This window comes from Pongo pygmaeus, chromosome 19, assembly GCF_028885625.2.
Source record: "Pongo pygmaeus isolate AG05252 chromosome 19, NHGRI_mPonPyg2-v2.0_pri, whole genome shotgun sequence".
NCBI lineage: Eukaryota > Metazoa > Chordata > Mammalia > Primates > Hominidae > Pongo > Pongo pygmaeus.
Window position 1 is genome coordinate 82,049,165 of NC_072392.2, and position 18,557 is coordinate 82,067,721.

General features: G+C 39.8%; 1 protein-coding gene across 1 annotated transcript in view; it reads left to right on the plus strand.

Moving 5' to 3' along the window:
• DDX42 (DEAD-box helicase 42) overlaps positions 1 to 18,557 on the plus strand; it is a 45,585-nt gene that overhangs the window by 15,119 nt on the left and 11,909 nt on the right. Inside the window, exons 4-9 of the mRNA XM_063656299.1 lie at positions 3,571 to 3,721; positions 9,193 to 9,254; positions 10,745 to 10,781; positions 11,624 to 11,773; positions 16,206 to 16,310; positions 17,671 to 17,790. Coding sequence (XP_063512369.1) covers positions 3,571 to 3,721; positions 9,193 to 9,254; positions 10,745 to 10,781; positions 11,624 to 11,773; positions 16,206 to 16,310; positions 17,671 to 17,790 — 625 coding nt within the window. The remainder of the gene's footprint in view (positions 1 to 3,570; positions 3,722 to 9,192; positions 9,255 to 10,744; positions 10,782 to 11,623; positions 11,774 to 16,205; positions 16,311 to 17,670; positions 17,791 to 18,557) is intronic.

Here is an 18,557-nt window from a genome sequence, read left to right on the forward strand (position 1 = left end):
TTGCTGTTATTTCCAAGCTGATTATGACACTGCTTCACTGCTTGAGGTTTTTTTTTGTTTTGTTTTGTTTTGTTTTTGTTGTTGTTGTTTTGAGATAGGGTCTCACTCTGTCACCCAGGCTGGAGTGGAGTGGTGCGATCAAGGCTCACTGCAGTCTCAACCTCCCAGGCTAAAGCAGTTAAGCAGTTCTCCCACCTCAGCCTTCTGAGTAGCTAGGACCATCGGCACATGCCACCACACCCTGCTAATTTTTTATTCTTTTTTTTTTCTTTTTTGAGATGGAGTCTCACTGTGTCACCCAGGCTAGAGTGCAGTGGCGCGATCTCAGCTCACTGCAACCTCCACCTCCCGGGTTCAAGTGATTCTCCTGCCTCAGCCTCCCATGTAGCTAGGATTACAGGTGCCTGCCACCACACCCAGCTGATTTTTGTATTTTTAGTAGAAACGGGGTTTCACCAGGTTGGCCAGGCTGGCCTCGAACTCCTGACCTCGGGTGATCCACCCGCCTCAGCCTCCCAAAGTGCTGGAATTAAAGGCCTGAGCCACCATGCCTGGCCAATTTTTTATTCTTTTGTAGAGACAAGGTCTTGCTTTGTTGCCCAGACTGATCTGAAACTCCTGGGCTCAAGTGATCCTCCCGCCTTGGCCTCCCAAAGTGCTGGGATTATAGGTGTGAGCCCCTGCACCCAGCAGATTTTAATTGGGAAAAAGAGCTTCTAAAATATGAGTTTAATTTTTTTTTTTTTTTTTGAGACGGAGTTTCGCTCTTGTTGCCCAGGCTGGAGTGCAATGGCATGATCTAGGCTCACAGCAACCTCTGCCTCCTGGGTTCAAGCAATTCTCCTGTCTCAGCCTCCTTAGTAGCTGGGATTACAGACATGTGCCACCACGCCTGGCTAATTTTGTATTTTTAGTAGAGACGGGTATTCTCCATGTTGGCCAGGCTGGTTTCAAACTCCTAACCTCAGGTGATCTGCCTGCCTCGGCCTCCCAAAGTGCTGGGATTACAAGCGTGAGCCACTGCACCTGGCCAAAATATTTTGAAAGTACATAGTAATATTTTAGAAAGCTGACATGTTATTTAGGAGTCAAATATACAAGTAGTGTTTAAGTTTTAGCAAAGTCAGAGATCATTATTCTAAACAGCAGTTAACCAGTTCAGGCTACTTCTTCATTAGTTAAATAGAACACACTATATACAGGAGGCAGAGGTGGAAAGACTGCTTGAGCCCAGGAGTCTGAGGCTGCAGATAGCTATGTTTGCATCACTGCACATCAGCCTGTATGTCAGAGTGAGACTGTCTCTAAAAAAACAAACAAAAAGCTAAAAACCTACTATATGAATGAATACGCATGAGTAAATATGTGTATATGTGTATGCTATATATTAATGCATATATATTACATCATATAGTATATAGTGTGAATATGCTATTGCTACATTAGTGTACATAACAGTTACTACATAAAGGAGTTTGCATAAGCATATAGACTATATATTTTAGGCCAGGCACAATGGCTCACGTCTGTAATCCCAGCACTTTGGGAGGCCGAGGTGGGTGTATCACTTGAGGTCAGAAGCTTGAGACCAGCCTGGGCAATGTGGTGAAACCCCGTCTCTACTAAAAATACAAAAATTGGTTTGGGCGTGGTGGCTCACACTTGTAATCCCAGCACTTTGGAAGGCCGAGGCGGGCAGATCGCCTGAGGTCAGGAGTTAGAGACCAGCCTGGACAACGTGGTGAAACCCCATCTCTACTAAAAATACAAAAATTAGCTGGGTGTGGTAGCGGCACATATAATCCCAGCTACCTGGGAGGCTGAGGCAGGAGAATCACTGGAACCTGGGAGGCAGAGGCTGCAGTGAGTTGAGATCGTGCCACTGCACTCCATCCTGGGCGACAGAGCAAGACTCCATCTCAAAAACAAAAAGACCACAAAAATTAACTGGGTGCAGTGGCGTGCACCTGTAATGCCAGCTACTTGGGAGGCTGAGGCAGGAGAATTGCTTGAACCTGGGTGGTGGAGGTTGCAGTGAGCGCAGAGATCACGCCGCTGCACTGCAGCCTGGGCGACAGGGCGAGGCTGTCTCAAAAACAAAAAAGCATATATACTATATAGTTTAGCCTATATTATTGTTACATATAGTTAGTGTTACATTAGTGTGTATATATATGTATGCGTGTGTGTATATAGCATAACAGTTAAAGCTTTTAAAATAATTCCTAGGAAGACTTGAAATGCTTTAACTTTTTAAACTGCAGTTATTTATTTAAATTAATATTTGGTTATATTACTATTTGAGTTTGAGATTAAAGTCTAAACAGTGGTTTGGTTTATAAAGAGCTGTATTGACATCCTTTTCTGAAATGTTTGTTAAAGAGAAAGTGATACCTTATCCAGCCTTTGAAGATGTCCTTTCTGAATACTTAAGTAGTATCGTAAATTACTTTGGATTGAGCATTTATTTTCTTTTTTTTGCCTCTTGTTTTTTGAGAGAGTCTTGCTCTGTCTCCCAGGCTGGAGTGCAGTGGCACAATCTCAGCTCACTGCAACCTCCACGTCCTGGGTTCAAGCAATTCTCTTGCCTCAGCCTCCCGAGTAGCTGGGATTACGGGCATGTGCAACCATGCCTGGCTAATTTTGTATTTTTAGTAGACACAGAGTTTCACCATGTTGGCTGGGTTGGTCTCCAACTCCTGACATCAAGTGATCCACCTGTCTCAGCCTCCCACAGTGCTGGGATTAGAGGTGTGAGCCACCACGCCTGGCCTGAGCATTTATTTTCAATTCTGGAAGTTTTCTGTTGGTCCCCAGAAAATAGCCCGGAATTTCTGAGGTTTTTGGTCTTAAAAGAATATCTCAAGTTTTTATTAAGGGTTATAAAGAATAAACTGAATTTCTAATGTTTCATTAAGTTTCCTTTTGGCTGTGCACAGTGGCTCTCGCCTGTAATCTCAGTACTTGGGAGGCTGAGGAGGGCAGATCACGTAAGGTAAGGAGTTCGAGACCAGCCTGGCCAACATGGTGAAACCCCTGTCTCTACTAAAAATACAAAAATTAGCCAGGCATGGTGGCAGGTGCCTGTGATCCCAGCTACTAGGGAGGGCGAGGCAGGAGAATAGCTTGAACCCAGAAGACGGGGGTTTCAGGGAGCCCAGATTGTGCCATTGCACTCCAGCCTGGGTGATGAGGAAAACTCCGTCTCAAAAAAAAAAATTTTCTTTTTTCCCATAGCACAGCTCTTTAATATTTGTCATATTTATCTAACAATGATCACTAAGTTTGTACTGAAAACTCTTCCCTTTTAACAGAACTGGGAGTATGATTTGACCATACACTATTGAAATGGAGAATCTCTTGTGATTACTTTTTTGTAATATTGAAATTTTGCATGTATTAAGTAGTACTTAATAATTAGATCATTAGCCAAAGCCTTGGAGGTCTCTAATTTGATCTGCATTAAATCTCCTAATAATAAGATATACCATAATAAAAATTTTGTTAAATGAAAGATTTACTGACCCCAAAGTAAACATTCACTTTACCAGTTTGCTTTCTAATTCTCAGCTATTTTGAAGATGAGGAAGAAGATTCTAGCAACGTTGATTTACCTTACATTCCTGCTGAAAACTCACCAACTCGCCAGCAATTCCATTCCAAGCCAATAGATTCTGACAGCGATGATGATCCCTTGGAGGCATTCATGGCTGAAGTGGAGGCAAGTATCAACATGTTTCATTAAAATATTTAGCAGTTAGAAATAGATCGAGTTAACTTAGTAATTCAAATCTTATTCAAAATTTGTTTTCTAGTCTTTTTTTTTGAGAATTTTGCTCCAGTAGTCTATAGTTGCATATATCTACTTCCACTTGCCTTGTAGTACTTTTGCGATGATTGGTGGCTAGAAATTTGAACTGTAACCCGTGAACATAGTAGCTCTAGACGTATATGTGTGTATGTGTTTTATTTTAATAATCAGCATATTCTTAAATGGAATTAACATTCAATCCAGCATTTGTTAAGTACATATTTATGTAAGGTAATTAAACTTAAGGAACTTGCCAAAATTATAAATTCTGGATTCTGTAGTTTTAAATGTTAATTCTTCATCAGCATTCATGACCTCCCTGTAGAAATTTAACCTCATGACCACCTCCTTGAAACTCTTCTCACTAGGCTTTTGTGATTTTGTGTTATTTTCCTTTTTCATCTCTCTGTTTTCTGTTTGTTTTTGTTTTCTTACTATTTTTATTGTGGAAAAATTTAAACACATACAAAGATAGAATAATAAAATGAACCTTCATGTACCTTCAACCAACTTTATTAGTTAACAACTTTTGGCCACTCTTGTTTTATCTAATCTCTCCCACCTCTGATTCTTTCTTTTCCTTTCTCTTTTTTTCTTTCTTTCTTTCTTTTATTTTTTTGAGACAAAGTCTTGCTCTGATGTAGGCTGGCTAGAGTGTAGTAGTATGATCATGGCTCACGGCAGCCTCAAACTCCTGGGCTCAAATGATCCTCCTACCTCAGCCTCCTGAATAGCTGAGATTACAGGTGTGCACCACCATACCCAGCTAATTTTTAAAGTTTTTATAGAGGTGAGGTCTTGCTTTGTTAACCAGGCTGGTTTTGAACTTCTAGCCTCAAGTGATCCTCTAGCCTCAGCCTCCCAAAGCGCTTGGACCACAGGCATAAGCCACTGTGCCCAATTAATTCTGTTTTGGATTATTTTAAAATCTCAGACATATAATTTTATCCATCAGTATTTCTCTGAGAACACTCTTACAAATTACAACCACCATGTTATTGTCGCACCCAAAAAACAAATCATTAAATATCCATCTGTTATTTGTGATCTTTCTTGCCATCTTCCTCCAATTTTTCACATACAGAGGTCCTTTTACAGCTCTCTATATTGATTATTATATAGCAGATTATTAAGAATGTTCATTATTTAATTTAATCCTCAAAATAATTGTGGGAAATAGGCAGAAAAATTTATATATATATAAAATTTTTTAACTGATAACAAAACTGAGCCCCAAGATAATTCAAATCACTTGCCCCAAATCATATTGGTGCTTAATGTGGCAGACCTGGAACTCAAATCTAATTTCTCTTGCTTAGTAGTCCTGAAGGTCTAGCTGTTTCCCATACATCATGCTGCCTTTCCTCTTCTCATTTGCCAAAATCTGTCAATCTTCATAATAGCCCTTGCATCTGTTCTTTCCTTTCTGTTGCCATTGTAGCCATCCCACTTTACACTCTCGTAAATTCTCTCCCTGCTTTAGGGTCTCTGCTGTCTTATTAGGTAGTATATAGCTACAGGTTAATTAGACCAAAATATGTCTTTTCATGGTATTCTCCTTACTTAAACACTGTCACTTTAGATGGCTGGACATGGTGGCTCATACCTATAATCCCAGCATTTCGGGAGGCTGAGACAGGAGGATCCCTCGAGTCCAGGAGTTCAAGACCAGCCTAGGCAGCATAGCGAGTCCCTGTCTCTACAAAAAATAAAATTTAGCCAGGCGTGGTGGCATGCTGCTGTAGTTCCAGCTACTTGGGAGGCTGAGGTTGTAGTGAGCCATGATCATGCCACTACTCAGCCTGGATGACAAAGTGAGACCCTTTCTCAAGAACAAAATGAAACCAAAAACTATCACTTTAGACTATGTGCCATAGCTCACACCTATAACCCCCAGTATTTTGCAGGGCCAAGGTGGGAGAATCGCTTGAGGTTGGGCAGCATAGTGAGACCCTCTCTGTTAAAAAAAAAAAAAAAAAAAAAAAAAAAAATTGGCCAGGCACAGTGGCTCACGGCTCACATTTGTAATCCCAGCACTTTGGGAGGCTGAGGTGGGCTGATCAAGAGTTTGAGACCAGCCTGGCCAACGTGGTGAAACCCCATCTCTACTAAAAATACAAAAAAAATTAGCCAGGCATGGTGGTGCATGCCTGTAGTAATCCCTGCTACTCGGGAGGCTGAGGCAGGAGAATTGCTTGAACCTGGGAGGCAGAGGTTATAGTGAGCCGAGATGGCGCCATTGCACTCCAGCCTGGGTAACAGAGTGAGACTCCATCTCAAAAAAAAAAAAAAAAAAAAAAAAAAAAGAAAAATTGTCCCTCAATTGGTTATGAAATAAAATCCTTTCAGATTCCTTAGTTACTTGTCTTCAGCCAGAATACACCTCTCCTCCAAGGAAGTAGGGAAAGAAATAATACAAGATTAATGTGTTTTTGTTTGGACATTGCTTTTTTAAAATGTGAGCCAACATTTTTAGTATCAGGGGATTTTGTCTAATAGTTCAGACTGTTGAAAAAAGGAAGATCTGGCAGTATACTAAGGCTGTGTTTTTGTGTGGCAGAAAGAGGCTATATTGCTGAGCAAATGGCTGCCTACATTAGACAAGGCATGCTTTTCCTTGCTCACCATAGTTACATCAATCCCTGTTTTCTTCTTAACTTTGAGGCCACCATTTATAGCACCATCTGTCATTTCTCTTGCACTGTAATTTTTCTTTTCTTTTGAGACAGGATCTCTTGCCCAAGCCAGAGTGCAGTGGCACCATCACAGTCACTGTAACCTCAAATTCCTAGGCTCAAGTGATCCTCCCGCCTCGGCCTCCCAAGTAGCTGGAACTACAGGTGCACGCCACCACACTCAGCTAATTTTTAAAAAATATTTTTTCCCAGGCTAGTCTCAAACTCCTAGCCTCAGGCAGTCTTTCCACCTTGGCCTCTCAGAGTGCTGGAATTGCAGGTGTGGGTCTGTGCCCAGCCTCTGTATTGTAATTTTTCTTAGGGCAGAGAATTATTTTTCTGAACTTAGTTCTCTATCAGATATCAGAAAACAAAAGACTCAGGGTGATATAAGAAAAATTAGAGTACATTTCTGTAGAAGAATATGCCTACTTATTTATTTCCAGTTTGGTCTTTGAATTTCCCATCTTTGATTTATAACAACTTAAGTTACTTACTGAAGAATATACACCTAATAGGTGGCAGAGCCAGAATTCACCTCCAAACCCCATATTCCTTATGCAGTATCATTCTGTATCTGAGTTCTTACAGTGCTGTGTATTTCTGCCACTTACAAACTATACAGGATACTTACCAAACACCCAGACTATTCAGGGCATATGTGTGTCTTGCAGCATAGTAGGTATTTAGTTAATATGTTAAGTGATTTACCCTAGGAGTAAAGGCAATAAATGAATTGTCATCTTTGAGATGTCTTGTATGCGTTGTTTTCTTCATCTTCTTGAGATACGAACATTTCCTAATGGGCTATGTTTCCTAGAGAATCTGGTCTCGTTATTTCTTGAGGGATCCCTAGTGATGAATTAAAAGAAAAATTAGCTCTGATTTTCCAGGTTTAAATGTAGATTTATGATAGTACAAACTGGCATAGCCCTTTCTGAGTGAGAGTATCCGAGAATGGGCTAAATTCTTTTGCTTGGCTTTTTTTTTGGGGGGCGGAATGGAGCTTCACCCTTGTTGCCCAGGCTGGAATGCAATGGCGCAGTCTCAGCTCACCACAACCTCTGCCTCTCGGGTCCCGGGTTCAAGCGATTCTCCTGCCTCAGCTTCCCAAGTAGCTGAGATGACAGGCATGTGCCACCATGCTCGGCTAATTTTGTATTTTTAGGAGAGACAGGGTTTCTCCATATTGGTCAGGCTGCCCTCAAACTCCCGACCTCAGGTGATCTGCCCACCTTGGCCTCCCAAGGTGCTGGGATTACGGGCGTGAGCCACCGCACCCGGCCCAGACGTCAAATTTTATAGAAAGTATAAACTTTTCTAGTGCTTGAACTAGATGAAGATTTATTTTTAGCCAGTGTTCTGAAAAAGGATTTATGTAGGCTTAAACAATATGTTCTACCACTGTTGGTGACCTGTTTCTTATGTTACATTGCTTATGTCATCTTCAGTTTATAGTCTTAAATATATCTTATAGCTGGTTCAGTCCTCTGAAAAGTAGGTTGTTTGTATGCATTGCTTCTCTTTAAAACAATTTCTCTTCATCAGGAACATTTGGTTTGATAGAATACCCGATCATGCCACAGTATATATAGTGGCATTTTTAAAAATCTGAGATTGCCAGAAAAACTCACGGTGCTTTATAGTGAGAAAAAGTTGTGCAGAATGTGTATAAAGCCTTGGGAAAAATCATTTAACTCTTCTGACCTTGATTTTCAAATGTATAATACAAACGATTAATTTTGATCAGTGATCATCAATTTGTGGTATATAAAAATTGCCTCGGCCAGGCACGGTGGATCACCTGAGGTCACAAGCTCGAGACCAGCCTGACCAACATGGAGAAACCCCATCTCTACTAAAAATACAAAATTAGCTGGATGTGGTGGCTCATACCTGTAATCCCAGCTTACACAGGAGGCCGAGGCAGGAGAATCGCTTGAACCTGGGAGGAGGAGGTTGTGGTGAGCCAGGATGGTGCCATTGCACTCCAGCCTGGGCAACGAGAGCGAAACTCCATCTCAAAAAAAAAAAAAAAAGAATTGCCTATGAAAAATGTAAAAACTACACACATTTAACTCACTCCAGCCCCAAGGATTCTGATTTAGTAGATGTAGAACAGAATTTTCAGCCTTGAGACTACTGTCATTTGGCGCTGGATAATTATTTGTTGTGGGGCTTTCCTGTGTATTGTAGAACGTTTAGTAGCCATCCTTCGCCTCTAGAAACCAGTACTATCAGCTGTACCACCCCCAAAATTAAAAATGTCTCCAGACATTGCCAGATGTTGCCTAGGGGCAAAATTGTCCCAGATTGAGAGCCACCTTTCCAGAGTCAGATGTATGTGGTCTTAAGCTACACTTTGAGGAAGGCCCATCTGCCTGAATTGAAAGCACTTTCCATCTGTAATTTTATCATTAACTTAAAGCAACTAAAGGTTATGTATTTGTGAAGCAAGCATTTTTGTTCATTTTTCCATGTGTGGCACATTATTACAGATAAAATTGTGCAGTCCATATACAGCCAATTTATAGAGCATTTAGTTATTTGTCTTTGAAAAATAATTGTCAAAATGCAATTTGATGACATCAAAATGCACTTGTCAAACACATAACTAAAGCTATTATGGCACTTGTTCCAATCTAAAAATTGTTTCTTTCAGTGTTTTTAGTTGATGTCATTCTATACAGCCTTTCGTTTCATTAGGATCAGGCAGCTAGAGACATGAAGAGGCTTGAAGAAAAGGACAAGGAAAGAAAAAACGTAAAGTAAGTTGTTTTCTTCTCCCTCACAAAGGTTACGTGAAAACTGCTAAAGTGTTGCAAAGCCTATTCCCCCAAAGTTTATAGAGAAAAAATATTGAAGTACACTTGTGTACTTTACTTGAAGTTATTCCTGTATCTTGAATACTTTTTTAAGAATAGAGATGGCAACAGTCTTTGCATTTGCAATAATTAAAAAGCATTCAGTTTGGTAGAATAGTATTTGGTCTTTGACTATAAATAGTTGTTTAGTAAAACACAAGGAATGAATTATAGTAGAGTTTAGGGGAGCATAATTATTAAAGTTTAGGCTCATTGTTCTGAGTTTGTCTCATAATTAATATAAAATAGGTTTATGCCTATATGGTTGATTATGAGAAGTAATAGCAACTATATCATGAAAACTATGTATAGTTGAACCTTTGAACAACACAGGTTTGAACTGCATGAGTCCACTCATGGGGATTTTTTTCAACCAACACAGATGGAAAAATAATATTCACAGTATAAAAACCTGTGTATAAGGAGGGCTGTAATAATACCTAATTTTATTTACGGAGTGACGTTGTGCTGTAGCAGCCATAGTCAGAACTTGAAGTACTTTATTTTCTGGGAAAGAGAAGTCTCTTTGCCTTGATGAATAAACTCCTAAGGCTTTTTCTGCCAGTCATGGTTGGACTTTTTTCTCCCTGTGCTTGGCAGTCAGTGCTTCAGTCCCTTACCAGGGTTTCTGTTCCATATGGAGATTTAGCTGTGGTTTTGGTATTCACTGTATGTCATATCCCCTTCCACCTGCCCTACACTGGTGGTGTTGCTTGCTGGTTGCCTTAGGAATAGCAAGTGCTCTAGGTTAGGCAGAAAATGTGATTAAAAACAGATGGTTGTGGGAACTAAGCAACCATATTTTCTCTATGGCTCCTGAGACGTACATCAAGTGGTGATGGTCCCCTTCTCCATGTGAACTGTTTTTAAGCGTTTTATTCCCAAACTCATAAAGGAGTTAATGTAGTTTTCACTCTGTCCCCATCCCTAAGGTAACTGCTTTTGGCTGAAAACCATTTACCCTAGAGCTAGAAACTTTGGGGACAATAAGAAGGTTGTGACCTTCTTTCTAGTATATGCCAAATACAAGATTTTTTTTTCTTTTTAGTATGAAATACTTTTCACAACGGCATTGTTTGTTGTATGGATTCACAAAACTAGGACCATTTGGTATCTGTCTTCAGAAAGTTTTTACGTCTGATATCCTTGTTGGTAACTGCTGTTTCTAGGGGTATCATATCATCCCATTTAAAAGAAATGCAAACTGCAGATTATAGAGTGCAGCTACACATATATATAATGGGGTGGATAGTTTACAGTGTGCTCATTGCTGCTTTGTTATTATAAGTGTTGAGAGTTCCTATGCTGTATGGAATTCAACACTAATCTGTAAGTATGGAGCTGGGTATGTGGAACATTTGCAGGGAAGTTTGTTTCTCCGCTTGTTTTTCCAGGGGTATTCGAGATGACATTGAAGAGGAAGATGACCAAGTGAGTTCCTATGCAGTATTTCTATCTTTTATTTTTATCCACAAAGTCTATACTGGGGACAAGCTAGAGCTTGCCTTCACTCGAAATGGCCATTCCTGACATTCAGCAGGGAATGTCATTTGATTTGCTCCTTTTGTACCTGTGTGACCAATTGGTAATACATAGATTCACATGGCTTTCCCCCATATTGAAGATGGAATTTTTGATCAACTGTGACATCCAAAGCAAATACGAGCTTTATTCAGCTTGCTTCTTTTTAAATCCAAAATTAATGTTTATTCTGATAAATCAAGTGGTAGAGTAGTGTGGGATCTATTGATGGCCTCTGGTAACATCTAACTTCTGTCTCTTAGTAAGTGTCCTGTTTGTGGTTCTTGTATTTCAAGCTGGAACATTAATTACTGTCCATTAGTCTCTTTTCCCCCATTGTTCAGTTGTGGAGTGATGAGAATCAGAGTGAGTGGTAGCCCTTTCCAGGTTTGTGACCTTTCTAATTAGCGTTAACTTCCAAACTTGGATTGTTAAAGCCACAGCATGTGTTCTACGGCTCTGGGCAGGGTTGATAGACACCCCACTCCAGGAAGGCTGTGGAACAGACAGATTTGTAAGTCTTCTATTAAACAAGTTGCAACATTTAATAGTACTAACTGTTTAATTCATTTCTTCTGATTGTTCTTCTGAATATTGCTATTATTAAAGGAATCATTGCTAGTAAGGGTCTTGCCTTACTTGGTAGGTATTTTAACTGTGCAGTCATCTGGTACACTATATGTGCTAATTACAGGAGCAGAAACATTCTCAATTGTACTTGGGTGTGATTATGTTCTTGTGCTTTCCTGCAGGAAGCTTATTTTCGATACATGGCAGAAAACCCAACTGCTGGTGTGGTTCAGGAGGAAGAGGAAGACAATCTAGAATATGATAGTGACGGAAATCCAATTGCACCTACCAAAAAAATCATTGATCCTCTTCCCCCCATTGATCATTCAGAGGTATGGTGTTTCTTGCTGAATTTTACTCTTGTTTCAAGCTGATGCTTTACTTCAGCTTTAACATTTAGATTTTCTCAGTAGTGGAATACTCTTACGTCATGAGCGTATGCATCTTGTCATCTCTACTAAGTGGTTGAGCCACAAATTCCATGAGACTTTATAGCCTATCTTGTTCAAAAGTATAGCCGAATCACTTACATTTGACTTTAGAATTAAAACATTTTTTTCAAGTAATTTTACTTGTTTTCCAGAACCAATACTTTTCTTTCTCTCTCTTTCTTTTTCTTTCCTTCCTTCCTTTCTCTTTCTTTCTCTTTGTTTTCTTTTCTTTCTTTCTTTTTCTTTTCTTCTCTTTCTCCCTTTCTCTCTTTCTCTCCTTTCATCTTTTCCTTTCCTTTCTTTCTTCTCTTCTCTTTCTTCTCTCTCTTTTCTTTCTTCTTTTTCTCTCTCTCTGTCTCTCTGTCACCCAGGCTGGAGTGCAGTGGCACAGTCTCGGCTCTCTGCAACTCTGCCTCCTGGGTTCAAGCAATTCTGCCTGCCTCAGCCTCTTGAGTAACTGGGATTACAGGTGCCCACTACCATGCCTGGCTAATTTTTTAAAAATATTTTTGGTAGAGATGGGGTTTTGCCATGTTGGCCAGGCTGGTCTTGAACTCCTGACCTCAGGTGATCCCCTCGGCCTCCCAAAGCACTGGGATTACAGGCGTGAGCCACTGCACCCAGCCGTGACATCTTTCTTTCAAATTGGGACCGTTTAGGCCTGTGTTTACTGTTTTTGTTATTGTTGCTGTATTGCCCAGACTGGCCCCAAACCCCCTGGCTCAAGCGATCCTTTCACCTTCAGCCTCCTGAGTAGCTGGGACTACAGGTGTACGCTACTGTACCTGGCATGCCTTTATTTTTTTGTTTATTTTTTTTCCAGACGAAGTCTTGCTCTATCGCCCAGGCTGGAGTGCAGTGGTGCAATCTTGGCTCACTGCAGCCTCTGCTTCCCAGGTTCATTTTTAGTAGAGATGGGGTTTTACCACGTTGGCCAGGCTGGTCTCGAACTCCTGACCCCAAGTGATCCACCCACCTTGGCCTCCCAAAGTGCTGGGATTACAGATGTGAGCCACTGCACCCGGTCACATTTGTTTTTTTAATTGCTGTAAATTTTTACTGTTGGTCCTAGATCTGGGGCAGATGAGAGGCTGTTTCTTCAAAGTGGAGCCAGTAATTACAGGATCCTTAAAGAATGAGGACATCAGTATACCCACTTGAAAAAATATCAGTGTTTCATCCAGGTTAAATATCAGCCGAGATCTCACATACACTAATGATTCTAGATCTAGAGCAGTGGTTCTCAGTGTGGACCAAGAACCCCTTTCAGGGAGCCTACAGAGTCCAAACACTTTTCATTATACCAAGATTATTTTCCTTTGTTACTGCATCAACATTTGCATTGTTGGTGTAAAAGCAGTGATAAGTAGAACTGCTGATGCCTTAGCATGAATCAAGCCAGTGGCACCGAACTGTTCTAGTAGGCATATTCTCTGTTCTCAGACGATTGCAGTTTAAAAAAAAAAAAAAAAAGGCCAGTTTCACTCAAGAATGCCCTACAACAGCAAAAATTATTAAAATCGTGACCCTTGAGCTACATGTCTTTTTATTCTGTGTGATAAAATGGGAAGTACGCATAAAGCATTTCTGTTGCATACCAAAATATGGTAGCCATTTCAAGGAAAAGCACTTATGTGTTTGAGTTGTAAGGTGAACTAGCTACTTTTTTTCATAGAACACCACTTTCACTGGACAAAATCAATGACATTTCAAGGAAAACAACTGAAAGTGTTTCTTACCCATGATAGACATTCAAGCTTTCAGCCAGACGCAATGGCTCACGCCTGTAATTTCAAACTTTGGGAGGCTGAGGCGGGTAGATCACTTGAGCTCAGGAATTTGAGATAAGCCTGGGCAACTTGGTGAAACTCCATCTAAATTTTGTTTTTTAATAACAAAGTTCAGGCCGGGTATGGTGGCTCATGCCTGTAATCCCAGCACTTTGGGAGGCCGAGGCGGGTGGATCACCTGAGGTCAGCAGTTTGAGACCAGCCTGACCAACATGGAGAAACCCCGTCTCTACTAAAAATACAAAATTAGCCAGGCATGGTGGCGTATGCCTGTAATCCCAGCTACTCGGGAGGGTGAGGCAGGAGAGTCACTCGAATCCAGGAGGCGGAGGTTGCAGTGAGCTGAGATCATGCCATTGCACTCCAGCCTGGGCAATAAGAACAAAACTCTATCTCAAAAAAAAAAAAAAAAAATTCAAGCTTTTAAGCAAAAATTAGAATTTGGAAAACTTACATCTACCACAGTAGGCTTGACAGCTTTTCAGTACTTAAAGACCATTGTGACAAAATTGATGGTGATACTAATAACTGATTTTTAATATAATGAAATGTGTTAACATTTGGATGATCTGTATATAACCTCAGTGAACCAATATTTTCCAAATGATCAATGTACGACATTATAAAGTCAAGCATGAATAAAAACTCAACTCAAAATACATGATAAATAAATGGATTATAATGTAACAGAGTGTGAAAACTTCAGTAATATGGTTTCACATTACACAATGAAAATAACTTTTAGGAAATGACCACTTGTCAAGTTTTAGTGTAAAATAAAAAGTATCTGAAAAGGGCTGGGTGCGGTGGCTCATGCCTATAATTCCAGCACTTGGGGAGGCCAAGGCGGGCAGATCACTTGAGGGCAGGAGTTTGAGACCAGCCTGGCCAACATGGTGAAACCCCATCTTTGGGATTGGTGGCAGGCATCAGTAATCCGAGTTACTCAGGAGGCTGAGGCAGGGGAATCACTTAAACCTTGGAGGAGGAGGACGTTGCAGTGAGCTGAGGTCGTGCCACTGCACTCCAGCCTGGATGACAGAGCAAGACTCCATCTCAAAAAAAAGGTATCTGAAAAGGCTACTAAAATACTGTCCTCTTTTTTTCAACTACGTATTTTTTCTTTTCTTTTTTTGAGATGGAGTCCTGCTCTGTCGCCCAGGCTGGAGTGCAGTGATGCAACCTTGGCTCACTGCAGCCTCCTCTTCCTCCCGGGTTCAAGAGATTCTCCTGCCTCAGCCTCCCGAGTAGCTGGGACTAGAGGTGTGTGCCACTACGCCCCACTAATTTTTGTATTTTTGGTAGAGACGGGCTTTCACCATGTTGGCCAGGCTGGTCTCGAACTCCTGACCTCAAGTGATCCATCCACCTCAGCCTCCCAAAGTGCTGGGATTACGAGTATGAGCCACTGCTCCTGGCCTGAAGGCCAGATTTTCTTACAGGCTTAAATAAAACCAACCTGTTACAATAATTTGAATATAGTAGGAGCTATTTAAGTCGACATTAATAAAGAAATTTGTGAAAATACAAGACAGTGTCACTCTTCTTGCCAATTTTTTTTATGTATCCAGAACTATGATTTTTTTTTAACTACCTATAGAATGCTTATATTTTTCTTAAAAAATAAGTTTAAGAGCCAGGCATGGTGGCGCATGCTTGGAGTCGCAGCTACTGGAGAGGCTGAGGCAGGAGAATCACTTGGGCCCAGGAGTTTGAGTCTAGCCTGGGCAACATAGCAAGACCCTGTCTCTGGAAAAAAAAAAAAAATTATAAAAAATAATTTAGCCAAATTGATAGGTGGTGATGTGCTTATGTTTTGTATACCTACTACACTAAGCTATGAAAAGAATAATAGAAGTGACTGCTACTCTCTGGAAATGGAAATTCTTGGCCATACATTTTTTAAAAGTTATAAACAACTCCATGTTTTTAAACAGAATAGAACTCCCTCTAAAAGCAGAGCTGTCTCCAAAATAAATATTAGGAATGTTTTTAAATGCTTAGAGCTAGGTTAAACAGCTTTATTCAAAACATATTTAAATGTTATATGGTGAAATATCTTCTCTGTCCTCTGAGGTCTTTGTTATTATAGAGAGATTCCTTAGTCTGCTTCAATGTTGTTCAAATTTGAGGTTTCCTTAAGAGTCTCTTTAGGAAGTAGATTGGTGTTAGGCTAGGCACAGTGGCTCATGCCTGTAATCCCAGCTACTTGGGAGGCTGAGATGGCGTGAGAATTGTTTGAACCTGGGAGGTGGAGGCTGCAGTGAGCCAGGATCGCACCACTGCACTACAGCCTGGGTGACAGCAAGACTATGTCTCAACCAAAAAAAGAAGTAGGTTGGTATTTATATTGAAAATAGGAACAGAAAACAAATTAGCTGTACTTTTTAGGATCTGAGTTGAGAATAAATTAATTTTTTTGCTTTCTCTAGCTGGAATGGCTTTACTTGTGTAAAATTTGGAAAAGATTATTTTGCAATAAAATCAAACTTACAGAATTGACTCTTGAATTCTAGACTAACTTTGAATAATTGGACCTGCAGATTGACTATCCACCATTTGAAAAAAACTTTTACAATGAGCATGAAGAGATAACCAACCTCACTCCACAGCAGTTAATAGATCTCCGGCATAAGCTCAATCTTCGGGTAAGACAATCATTAAGCTCAATATTCTTATATTAATGTTAATTAGTCCAGATTTAGTATTATTGGTTATCTAAACTAATAACCTTGAATTTCTTTTCTAGTGGTCTCTGAACTGTCTTTGCCAGAGTAATTATTATATCCCTTCTGTTCATGTCTCTTAATTTGATTGTTTTAGTCTTCTAGATGCTGTTTTAGGATAGGATCATTTTCTTCTTTCATATTTCAGTCAGTTTTGTATGTTCTGTGCTGGATGGGCTAGTGATGAAAGGTGGGAGTCCCCATCTAAAGGAAGAGGAAATAGAATGAATAGATGTTAACATATGATATCTTAGAATATTTTGAAATTGAGATAAACTTGTCTGTCAAATTACATATAGTATGCTTTATTTTAAAAATCAGAATAAACTAATACCTTTAAAAAATATGCATGTACTAATTTCAGAATGGTTTAAACTGCCTACCAGAAAGTTTTGGGCTTCACATTGGCTACATTGGTTTAAGGTGCTGCTAGATGGTAAATGAAACACACAGAAAAAATATGCTATGCTATCTACTCTAATATAGACAACTTTCTCGCCTGTGTGCACCTTATCAGTTACTACACGATGTTTAAACTCCTGTTTTCCAAGAGGGGTGTGTATTTGTGTGTGTATACTTGTCTGTTTTCCAAGAGGTTACTCACCTCCCCAATGACCCAAGAAAATTTTTAAGTAAAACCCCTGAAATCCTGATTAGAAATATCAACATCACCAGAGAAGCATTGAAAGGTTACCACTCTGGGGGACAAAATGGAGATTATAAGCCCCATTCTTCACCTAGGTGCAGTTTGAGCAGGGCTTGACAGTGGCTGGACCATCACTAAGTGAGACGTTAATTCATCAAGCATAACTGAAAATGGAGGCAGTAGATTATATCTTGGTAGCCAGCATGTGTAGACTTGTCTTATTTGGAGCCCACTTGGAATTTTCATTTCAAGAGTAAGATACATTAATTTTTTTCTACCATCTGGTTAATACTTAATGCAAAATAGCAAAAGAACAGTTATGACTTCCCAATTCATCAAACAATTTTTTTTCCGTTTTATTTGTTGTGGGAAAATTAATTTTGATATAAGAAATTTTTAATCATTTAAAATTGTATGACAATTATCTTGGGAATATTTATCATGGAGTTTTTAATATGAGGTTTATATTTGTTACCATTTGAGGTTTTGCCTTTTCATTGTATGATTTTGGCTTACAGACTTGTATTTTTACTTCATACTCCAGCTAAAATGCTAGATCCAGGTAAGTATTGTTGAACTTCAAATGCTGTTAATGTTGAAGTACAAGTCATTCTGGGGAGTTGTCTCTATCTCTAGGTCTCTGGTGCTGCACCTCCTAGACCAGGAAGTAGCTTTGCTCATTTTGGGTTTGACGAACAACTTATGCACCAGATTCGGAAATCTGAATACACACAACCCACTCCAATACAGTGCCAGGTAAGTAAAACATAATGAAAGAAAAATAAAGTAGGGTAATCTTTCATGACTATATTAGTTTAAAAACAAATCACAGCAGTAAAACAGTGTTTAGTGTAGAACCTTATTGATAAGGATAGAGGTATTTATCATTCCTAAGAAGTCACTAAATGGCTGACAAATATTCTTTTGTATCTGACGTATGTTGAAAATATGATATGAAGAAAATAATTTATTAGGCCTAAACCTAACCAAAAAGGTTCGTATATGGACAAATTTAGCACTGACAATGACTAGAATTCCTTTGTCCGTCACTTGAAAATTCTCATTAATTACTGAAAGTTTTAGCTGCTTTTTCCCATTTATATATGGGATTTATTTATTCTTATGCAGAAAATTCTCATTTTCTATATATGAATGAGATAGTCTGTACCTTCTTAAGGGGGGGGAAATTTTTTAAATTTTAGCAACCCTTCATTATAAATTGCAATTTTTCTGTTTTGTTTTTGTTTTTGTTTTTTTTGGAGACAGAGTCTCACTCTGTTGTCCAAGCTGGAGTGCAGTGGCGCGATCTTGGCTCACTGCAATCTCTGTCTCCCAGGTTCAAGCAATTCTCCTGCCTCAGCCTCCCAAGTAGGTGGGTTTACAGGTGCACATCAGCACACCTGGCTAATTTTTTGTATTTTACTTGAGATGGGGTTTCACTGTGTTGCCCAGGCTGGTCTTGAACTCCTGAGCCCAGACAGCCTGCCCACCTTGGCCTCTCAAAGTGCTGGTATTACAGGCGT